Source organism: Salmo salar, chromosome ssa09 (assembly GCF_905237065.1).
Source record: "Salmo salar chromosome ssa09, Ssal_v3.1, whole genome shotgun sequence".
Classification (NCBI taxonomy): domain Eukaryota; kingdom Metazoa; phylum Chordata; class Actinopteri; order Salmoniformes; family Salmonidae; genus Salmo; species Salmo salar.
The window spans coordinates 89365207-89375789 of record NC_059450.1 but is presented as its reverse complement, the minus strand read 5'-3'; the positions used below and the strand labels follow the sequence as shown (position 1 = coordinate 89375789).

At 50.8% G+C, this 10583-nt stretch overlaps 1 protein-coding gene across 1 annotated transcript; it reads right to left on the bottom strand.

Annotated features, from left to right (window-relative positions):
* Nucleotides 1–1017: 1017 nt before the first annotated feature.
* LOC106612124 (serine/arginine repetitive matrix protein 2-like) lies at nucleotides 1018–8554 on the bottom strand. Its single transcript, XM_014213014.2, has 2 exons — nucleotides 4700–8554; nucleotides 1018–4555 (listed from the first exon to the last, which is right to left on the bottom strand). The coding sequence occupies exons 1-2, from the start codon at nucleotides 8362–8364 to the stop codon at nucleotides 2140–2142; spliced, it is 6081 nt and encodes a 2026-aa protein (XP_014068489.2). The 5' UTR covers nucleotides 8365–8554; the 3' UTR covers nucleotides 1018–2139.
* Between the last annotated feature and the right edge of the window lie 2029 nt (nucleotides 8555–10583).

The following is a 10583-nucleotide window of genomic DNA, read 5'->3' as shown; positions in this document are numbered from 1 at the left end:
CTAGAGAGCAGGTACTTAAAGCTGATGATTTAGGCTTGGATTCAATTGGATCATGGAAGATCCGCCCCACCGTGCGATTAAAATGTAAAGGCTTCCGCGGAGACTGCATTCACATAAAAGCTGCATATGTCGGCTCAATCGGAAATTACCTTTACTTTTCAATTGCGCTGTTACGCAGATCTTCTGCGGTCCGGATTGAATCTATTCCTTAGAAACGTTAGCATAAAGATCTGAGCAAAATGTTATCCTTTACACTTTAAGATATGGATATAAGACAACTGCGAATTAATGATGAGTGATGTTGTGTGTGTAATGTTATTGGGTTAACAGAATCAAGATTAAAGTGTAGTTGACATGGCATTGCTATCCAGGGAAAAGGGTAACACAGGAGCCTGCTATTCAGGGCTGATGCAACATTCCCAGAGGAGAATGAAAACAGCTACAGCATGATGTCATCTCTGTACTGTAGTGTTCTGTCATCCTCTTAACCTCTCCCATGGCTGCACTTCCTCTCCTTACCACCAGATGGCAGTCAAAGCCCAGAGAGATGGACAGCATAGCAGGGTTGACGTGTGTGTGCGTGCGTGCGTGCGTGCGTGCGTGTGTGTGTGTGTTTGTTGATGACTACTTTTGAGTGGGTGGAGTATTAAAAAAAGTCCCTGTTGAAGCATATTGGTGCAGTAAGGCCAGGAGTTTCTCTTGGTCAAGTCACATGGTCATTAGGGACCAGACTTCGGGCGCGTTCCTCTGTGCAGGCATTGCTGATGCACGCCAGATCTTCCAACGCCTGGATATGTATTTTACATCATTACATTATAGCAATCTGGTGGCCGACGGCACAATCATGACGTGACACGCAACCATTGGTTGATCCATGCAATGTGCAGGGGAGATCAACCCTTCTCTTGGTCAGGCCACATGGTCTGGAAAAACTCCATCTGTCAGGTGTTGTATTTAATCCCAGCCTACAGTATATGTAGGCTACCTATTCAGAAATGTTAAGGCAGAACAGACCAGGGCATTCTACAGTAGTTTTATTACATTCAATATTTTACACATTTCTATTGGTGTCATTGCATCTTCTCTGTGAACAAAACCTACTCATTCAGAAATAAACAGAGAAAAACATGACATACATGAGATCTTCCCAAGATAGCAGTTTGAAGTTTGTGGGAGATATTGGTTTTAATACAAAGTGAATTTATTTCAAATATTAGATGTATGAATGTTCATGATCAGTTGAAACATCTATCTAAATGTAATGTGATCAGTTGAAACATGTATCTAAATGTAATGTGATCAGTTGAAACATCTATCTAAATGTAATGTGATCAGTTGAAACATCTATCTAAATGTAATGTGATCAGTTGAAACATGTATCTAAATGTAATGTGATCAGTTGAAACATCTATCTAAATGTAATGTGATCAGTTGAAACATGTATCTAAATGTAATGTGATCAGTTGAAACATGTATCTAAATGTAATGTGATCAGTTGAAACATGTATCTAAATGTAATGTGATCAGTTGAAACATGTATCTAAACGTAATGTGATCAGTTGAAACATGTATCTAAATGTAATGTGATCAGTTGAAACATGTATCTAAATGTAATGTGATCAGTTGAAACATGTATCTAAATGTAATGTGATCAGTTGAAACATGTATCTAAATGTAATGTGATCAGTTGAAACATCTATCTAAATGTAATGTAAATGCGAACAGTAAGTGTTTGTTTAGATTTAATGAACAATCTATGAGAATGGATAAGGCACACCTTTTGGCTGTTAGGTAAACGGTAGAAAATTGTCACTTTTTGTTTTTGTCGAAGAAAAATAAAATAAGAAATCCCAGAAAGATCATCAAGGACCTTCAACATGATCATGTTTTTTTCTCTTACCAAATCAATGCATAAAAAGCAAACATAATCAGGCAATCAGACGAATAAAAAGCAATGAAGAACATAAACAACAAAACAATAAAACAACAAACAACCACAACTAAAGAATCATTCTCTCCAGTCCAGTTGCCAGGGAAACAAAGCTAACAATAAGGCCTGAGTCTAACATTAGACCTCCTCATATACACCCTGACCTGGCTGTATTCTGAGATCTTACAGGCACCAGGAAGACGACTATTTCAGGCCCTCTTCCCCCCCGTGTTGGGCAGACTGGAGGGTTGTTTGTGGTAGCAGTCCGGGGGGCTAGTGTTCATGCCTGTAGGGACGTAGTACATGCTCTCCAGGTAGCTCTGGTCCAGAGGTGCATGATTCTGGGGCTCCGGCTTGGAACCCTGGCTCCCGGGGCTCCCGTAGCCGACCTGAGCCCCATTCTGGTGCATCGTCCCTGGGGCTGGAGCCTCTGGGTGGCGGGGTGGCTGGGGCTGGGGGTGAGGTGCAGGTGGACCATAGGGGAGGTACTGGGGGGCGGGGGCGTACATGTTGGGGTTGTGGATGGAGGAAAAGGGGGCCGCAGAGGCGGGGGAGTAGGGTGCGGCCGAGGTAGGGTAGAGGCCTGAGTGAGACATGGTACTCTGGGGGATGAGCACCTCCACGTACTGGCCCGTCTCTGGATCAAACAGCATCTTCCTCAGTGGCTGCACAGGCACCTCAATGTAGAAGTACTTCCCTGTGTCAGGATCCATGAGGACCCTGCGAGGGGTTTGCCCGTACCCCAGACCACCAGTACTGTCTGGGTAGTCAGACCCAGACAGACTCCCATACTCAGACCCATACGATGGCCCCAGGCTCTGTGGGCTGCACAGGTACTGAGGGTCCATAGGGGGCAGATTAGGAGAGTGGCTGTGGTCACTGTAGGGGCCCCCAGAGACAGGTGGCTGGCCGTGAGGGGAGCGGTGGAGCGGGGGGGCCCGACGGGGGTCCATGTGTTGGGGGTGCTGGAGAGGGCGGTCGGCCGGGCAGGGCTGGAGCATGGAGGGCTGGGGTTGGTGGAGGGACTGGTACATGCCTGGGGGGGGCTGGGTGGGGCTGGGGAGGGTGGATGATTTGGGAGAGCTGGGCTGGTAGCTGATTGAACTCAGAGGCTGGGGATCTGCTCTGCACTGGTGTGGGCGGAGAGGGGGTTGACCCCCCACGGAGTAAGGCAGCACCTGGCCGGGGGAGTGGGAGGGGAAGGGAGGGGTGTGGGGAGAGTGGTGGTGGTGAGGGGGTGTGAGGCCGTGGGATGGGCAACCAGAGGTGCAGGAGCAGGGAGGGGGACGGGAGGAGGCAGAGGAGAAGGAAGAGGAGGGGTGGTAGCGGTTCAGCTTCCTCTGTGGCAGGTCAGGTAGGTGGAGGGGGCTGAACCTCTCCCTCTCGTCGTAGCTAGGGGGGTCGTCTGATGCGTAGAAATGGAGGTCATCTACCCTCTGCGGGTGGTCGCTGGACAAGGATCTGTGTACGGGCTGCTGTGTGTGTATGTGGTGTGTGTATATGGGGGCCTGTGTGTTTGTGGATACCGTGGCAGGTTGGTTTGTATTGTTGAAAGTAACCGGCATTGTTTGCTCCTGAGGGCACACTGTTGTTGTTTTGAGATTGTGCGGGTGGCTGGTTATATCCACAACAGCTGACTGGTTTGAGTGTTTGGCAGGGGCATGGGTAGGGACTTGGGCAGGGACTGGGGCAGCGGGGGCGTGGGTAGGAGCTGGGGCTGAGACTGTGAGGGTTGTGGGTCTCTGTGTGTAGCTGGGGGCCTGTCCTTGTCCTTGGGTTGAGGCCCCTGGTTGCTTTGGCCTTTCATTTGATGTCTCTGTGTCTACTGTTGTTGATGCTGGTTTGTGAGAGAAACTAGCGATGATTGTTGTCTTGGTAGGTGGAGGCCTGTAGCTGGACACTGCAGAAACTGATAACTTTTTATTATAGTTAGGTGCTGGGGTTGAATCATTCGATAGATGTCTTTGGATTGTTGTAGCTGAAGTCGATGGTTTCTCATTGGGCACAGCTCTCTCCTCTTCTGTGTGCTGGTTGAAGCTTAATGTTGCCTCCGCTGGTTTCTGCTGTGTTTCACTGGACAGTGAATTTGCATCTGTTTGTCTGAACTTTGGTTTCGGTGCCACTGGTGGACCGTTGGCTATTGAGTGAACCTCTATAGTTTGTGGTCTGGTGCTTGACATGATGGTCTTCTCTTGTTTATCTTGTTTATGTATTTCTTTAGACAACGACCTCACCTCGATCACTTGTGGTCGGTATCTTCTCATCAGTGCTGGTGAGCCTGGTAGCGAACCTGGTAACTTAGGTGAGTAGGTTGATTTCTTCACTGTCTCCTTTTCAGCAGTGTCTTCTTGTGTTTTCTTCTGTGGGGGTGGTGGTGATGATGCCGTGCGTTGCTCTATGTCTCTGACTGTGGCTCTGACACTAACCCTCTCCTGATTAAAAGTGGTCCTAACTCTGTCATCCGTTTGAGTGGAGACTCTTCGAAGCCTGGGAGAACTTGGGACCGAATGGGTAGGAGAGGAAGAGACTGATGCATTGACGGAAGATGACGAAAAGGATGAGGCTGAGGTTGACACATTGACAGAAGACGAGGAGAAGGATGACGCACCTTGCACAGTGCTTGAGGATGATACGGATGAGGCTGCTTGCACAGTGCTTGAGGATGATACGGATGAGGCTGCTTGCACAGTGCTTGAGGATGATACGGATGAGGCTGCTTGCACAGTGCTTGAGGATGATACGGATGGGGCTGCTTGCACAGTGCTTGAGGATGATACGGATGAGGCTGCTTGCACAGTGCTTGAGGATGATACGGATGAGGCTGCTTGCACAGTGCTTGAGGATGATGCGGATGAGGCTGCTTGCACAGAGGATGTAGACGAGGACGAGTAGGTTCTCTGTCTGTGTGAGTCACTCGTACCCCCATCTGAGGGTCCACGGGTCTGAAGAGGGATCTCTATTCGGTTTATATGTTTCCTTGGGACCCCTCCACCCCCACCTTCACCCCCACTCCTTGTTATCTCCTCTGACACAGCCTCAGAGACCACAGACCCAATATCTGCCTGGTAGCCCTTCTCCTTGACCAGTATGGACACAGAGTGGGTGGGGGTAGGGGTGGGGGTCTTGGTGGGGACAGAAGAATGTGGAGTGCCTAGAACTGAAGCTGGGGATGAGGTTGGGGCTGGAGGAGAAGCTGGAGCTGGTGAAGCTTTGCGACCAGGTGAGGAGACCAGTTTTGGAGCTGGGGCTGGGGATGAGGCAGGTGCTGGGGAGGCTGGGACTGGGACCAGGGCTGGAGAGGCTGGAGTAGGGCAGGAGGGAGCAGGAGACGTCGCGGCCGGGGAGGCTGGAGCTAAGGCTGAGAATGACTTGGGCTTATTGGATCCATCCTGTAGCACCAGAGAAGCACTAGACACTTCTTTGTCTTTAATGGGGAGTTTAGGGCTGCTGCCCAGCATAGGTGGCTTTGTATCTCTTCTCACCACTTCAGGTTTGTCACTAGACTCTGATACACTTCGGTGTCTCCTGGTTACTCTCGGTGACTCTGTTTCACTGGGTTTCACCTTGGTGTTGCCTGTTTCTGTTTTGACAGTGTCATTGTGTTGGTTTAACTCTGTCTCTGTCACAGCTACTTCCTCTGTTGTGCAACTCTTAGCTGTTACATCAGAAGGGTCCTTGGGTACTTTGGTTGTATCTGTGGACACCTGCTGTAAAGAATCAACCTTAGGTTTGCCTCTAGACATTTCTCTGTCTGTTTGGTTGAACGTTCTTGTTTTGTTTTTGTTTTCTCTCCAGCTGACAGCTTTGTATTCTATCTGCATTGGCTGAGGACGAGGCATCGGCTTTTCCTCTTTCCTGTCTTCATATCTCTCCTCACTCCTTTCCTCCCTCCTCTCCTCTTTTCTATCCTCCCCCCTTTCCTCTCCCTGTTCCTCTCTCCTCTCCTCTCTCCTCTCCTCCACGCTCTCCTCCCTCCTCTCCTCCTTCTCTGGTGCTGGCATGGCCTTGAATGACAGGTTGTATGTGTTTTTCACCAGCCTTCTAACATCTCTCACTTTGTGCAGGGGAGCTTTGGCTTTACCCTTCCTATTGGTATCCACATTCTCAGTCTGTTCATTCATCTTGTTCAAGGTCTTCACTCCCTTCTCTTCTTCTATGGTTTCTCTATTAGAAGTCTCCACTCTCCTGTCTTCTTCTCTTTTTTCTCTATGTGAAGTCCCTATTCTCCTGTCTTCTTCTCTGGATTCTCTATTAGAAGTCTCCACTCTCCTGTCTTCTTCTCTGGTTTCTCTATGTGAAGTCTCCACTCTCCTGTCTTCTTCTCTTGTTTCTCTATGTGAAGTCCCTATTCTCCTGTCTTCTTCTCTGGATTCTCTATGTGAAGTCTCCACTCTCCTGTCTTCTTCTCTGGTTTCTCTATGTGAAGTCTCCACTCTCCTGTCTTCTTCTCTTGTTTCTCTCTGACAGGTCCTCCCAGGGGAGGCAGTCTCGTGTTTAACCTCAAGTTTAGTTTCCAGCTCGGGCGACAGTGAGACGTTTAGAGAAGAGGTTTTCTTTTTCTCTGTAACAGGGCTGGGTTTTAGAGTGATCTCTGGTGTTTTGGATGTGTAGGTGCTCTTGATGCTCGGATGTTTATGGTCTTCAGAGTCAGAGTGGTAGTCCAGCTTTTTTATGTTTGTCATTCCTGCCTGCATGCTGTTGGCTCGAGTGGCAGCAAGAACGCCGGTGTTCCGGGCAGCTGCATCTGCTGAGTCACCTCCCTGTTTGTCATCCTTCTCATCCCTCCGTTTACTGTCATCCCTCTCATGCCTACATTTACTGTCATGCGTCTGCTTTACTCCCATCCTGGCGTTCTTCTCTGTGTGTTTTGTACTCTCAAACGGGAACACCAGTTCAGACCTCACCTCTGGTTTGACCGGGTCAGTTCTCCAAGAGTTTGGGTTTCTGACAGGAGATTCAATTCTGTCATTGTTTCTCTGAGGACAACTAGTAGTAGGGGGCTCAGACCTCATCCAAGGGCTAACATGGTTAGGGGTTCTGTTGCAGTGAGATTCAATTCTATTGTTTCCCTGAGGAGAGGTAACTGGAGCAAAACGTGCACCAGGACTCATCTCAGGGGTTGTGCAGGTTGGTTCAGGTCTCTTGTTGCTTCGCAGTGGAGAAGTCGAGTTAATATTAATAGTACGGTTTGTTGGTCTAATACTGGGTTTCACCCCGAAACTTCTCTGTTGTCTGTTTACGTCAGTGTTTGGGCTCGTCTCTCTTCTCACAGCCAGGTCCTCAGAGGAAAGACTGTCTTCTGAATTTATGCTGGAACTCAGATTCTGTGTCTCTGGTTTCGGGGACTCTTTAATGGTTGACACTTCACTTTCAGGAGGAGGAGGGGTTTTGTTCTCAGAGGGGCTGAGGTCACCTCCTCCTTCCTGGTCGGTTTGTTTACCAACATTCTGCATCTTCTTGGAGAGGATGCTCTTGATCAGGCAAGTGGCCATCTTGGTTTTGGTACATGTCTCGTCAAGGGACAAAGACTTCTGGTGCTTGCCCTTCCTTTCGGTCTGCTCAGTTGCAGGTTTAGGGCTGGGTCCCGGGCGGTAGGCTTCCTGCAAAGCAGCAGGTGTGCTGTGTTGTCTCTGCAACGTCTCTCTGTTGTGTCTCTGTAGAGAAGGACTGTCCTTTGTAACCACAGGAGCCACAGGAACCATTACAGGACTAGGAACCATGATGGGACTACCATCCCTGTTCTCACCCAGCTTCAGCTCGGCCGTATTCCTTCTTTTCAGCTGGATCTGTCTCTTGGGCACTCCTCTCCTCGCCTTGGGTTCCTCTCTCTCCACAGCCACGTCTACACACTCGAAGCTGCCCATCTCATATTTTTTGGATGGGTCCAGGCCATCCAGGGGTGGATAATAAGCCCCAGAGGAGGGCTGCAGCTGCTGGCGTGGAACTGGGAAGTCTTCATTGTCCAGCCGTGGAGCAGACCCCCTGAGGTCGGCATAGGCCAGCCAGGCTGCATTAGCCCCCGCTGGGCTGTCCTGGGTGGAGGGCTGGGAGGCTCCGGTGGAGGAGCAGTGACTGGAGTTGTACATGTCCAGGTAGTCCACCTGAGGGGATCCAGAGGACAGGCTGCGGAAGGCCACGTCACTGAACCACTTCACCTCGTTGTCCTCCTCATCCAGCTCACTGCCCATGCTGGAGCTGGGGCCGTCGGCTGAGATGCGTCCAGGAAAGGAGCTCCCGAGCTGAGGTATCGCAGGCTTGTGCTTGGGCTCTTGCTGCAACTTCTTGATAGGTCCAGGTCCACCTCCTCTGGCTGTCTCTGGCTGGGAGCTGTGTGCAACTCTGTGCAGTATACCGTGTTGTTGCTGTTGTAGCTGTTGTATCTGTTGTAGTCTGGTGGTGAGCAGGCTCTCTGAATAGGAGCGCGCTGCTGGCATTCCCTGTCGACTCTCTCTGCTTGTGGGAGCTGCTTCGCGGCTTGCAGGCCCTTTTCTATTCCTGGCACTGAATGACAGGTCAACCTGTTCCCCCTTGTAACTGGCCTCCTCCTGCCTCCTCTCCCCCTTTCCGGGCACCTGCTCCTCCCCCTGCCTCTCACTCTCCCTTTCTCTCTCCCTCTCCGCTTGCCACTCCCTCTCCCACCCCATTGCCCTCTCCCTTTCTTCCTCTCTCTGTCTCTCCCTTTCCTTTCTCTCCCTCGCCCTTTCCTCTCTCTCCCTCTCCTCCTCCCTCTTCCTCGCCCTCTCTTTTTCCCTCTCCTCCTCCTCCCTCTCCCTCTCCCTCTCCTCCATCTCCCTGTTCCTTTCTCTTTCCCTCTGCCTTTCTCTATCCCTCTCTTGCATCTCCCACAACATCTCCCTCTCCTCCTCCTCCTCCTCCTCCTCCTCCTCCTCCTCCTCCTCCTCCCTCTCCAGCATTTCCAGGCATGTTTGGCTGTTGTAGGCCCTGTTGTTGTTGTCACCAGAGGAAAGAGTGGGGCTTCTCCTGGATGTCACAGCTTCTATAACAGACTCCATTACATTCTCAGACTCCATTATGGCCTCATTGGCCTGGGTCTCAGAGGGACTGGTACTCCTGTTTCCCCAGTGGCCGTGTGGCCTCGCTGGGGCCGGGGGTATGATGTGTACTGGAGTGAACCTGGTGAGGGGAGGAGAAGGGATGTCTTCCTTACTCATACGATGAGCCATGTCTTCTTCAGTTAGCCTATCTATGGTTTTATTCCTAGGGTTGGGTGAGGTTTTTCTACACGTGTGCTCAGGTGTAGGAGACTTGTGTGAGTGGTTGCTGCTGTCACTAAGGTCAGGGGTTAGAGATGAGGCTGGATGTTTAGGCTCCAGATCATCCAGTCTTTGGACAGGCGAGTTACCTGTAACCCCGTGGTCAGGTGAAAGGGTGGGGCTCCTTCCTCTTGAAAAGGAAGTGGGATCAGGTGAGATGTGTCCGACTTCAGGTGTGAAGTTTATGATTTCAGATGTGAAGTTTATGATCTCAGGTGTGTGGGCAGAGAAGTTGTAGGGGACTGGAACTTCTCCTAGTACAGGTGAAGAGGTGATCTCTCTACTCTCTTCAGTAGGTGATGCTTCCCTGGAGTCGTGAGAAAGGTGATTACCCAAGGGGTTTGAGGTGCCGTTAGTGATGAGTCGCTCTGATAGGCTACCAACACACCTCGCAGGTGAGCCAGGCGAAGCCCTGTGTTCAGGTGAGTGGGCAGGACTCTTTACTCCAGGTGAGCCAGGCGAAGCCCTGCGTTCAGGTGAGTGGGCAGGACTCTTTACTCCAGGTGAGCCAGGCGAAGCCCTGCGTTCAGGTGAGTGGGCAGGACTCTTTACTCCAGGTGAGCCAGGCGAAGCCCTGCGTTCAGGTGACTGGGCAGGATTCTTTACTCCAGGTGAGCCAGGCGAAGCCCTGTGTTCAGGTGAGTGGGCAGGACTCTTTACTCCAGGTGAGCCAGGTGATGCCCTGCGTTCAGGTGAGTGGCCAGGACTCTTTACTCCAGGTGAGTCGGCTGAAGTGTTTAGCTCAGATGATGAGCAAGCAGTTTCCACTCTAGGTGAGGGGGCTGTGTACCTGGGCAGAGGTGAGGGGGTTTTATATGTTGGATAAGGTGAGACAGTTTGACTCTTCGGAGGTGAGGGGGTTTTATACTCAGGTGAGAGGTTTTTATATCTAGGTGGCTCAGGTGATGCAGCTATGTCTCTAGTCTCAGGAGGATGTACGATAGAGCTGTATATCCCTGTAATCTCAGGTGAGGAGTTGCTACCTCTGCTTCCAGGTGAGGAACCTCTACCTGTAGAGTCAGGTGAGAGACTGTTCCGTCTGTTCTCTACGGTAGGGGTGGTGCTCTTCCTCTCAGGTGACAGGTGTGTTCGGCCTCGTAGCTCAGCTGAGGAGAGGAGACTGTTGATCTCAGGTGTTGACACCAGCACCCTGGCTTCTGGGGAGAGGATGGAGTAGGTGATACCTGAGACCTGGGGGGAGGAGGAGTTGAACCGAGGGTCCAGGGACTTGGCCTTCACCTCTCCAGGTACCTCAGGTGTGAGGTCGCTTTTCTTGATCTCTGGTGTGGAGGATGTGATTCTGATCTCAGGTGATTGCGCTGTGCTCCTGGGTTGTATAGGCGGGCTGGTGTACCTTACTTCAGGTGAGGGGGTTCTTG

What these genes read in the sequence shown, in the direction of transcription:
- LOC106612124 (XM_014213014.2), bottom strand. Translation starts at nt 8,364, where the DNA reads ATGCCAGCAGCGCGCTCCTATTCAGAGAGCCTGCTCACCACCAGACTA. An exon ending in GCAGCCTCATCCGTATCATC is followed by an intron (nt 4,556 to 4,699) that starts CTCAAGCACTGT and finishes ATCCGTATCATC; the next exon opens with CTCAAGCACTGTGCAAGGTG.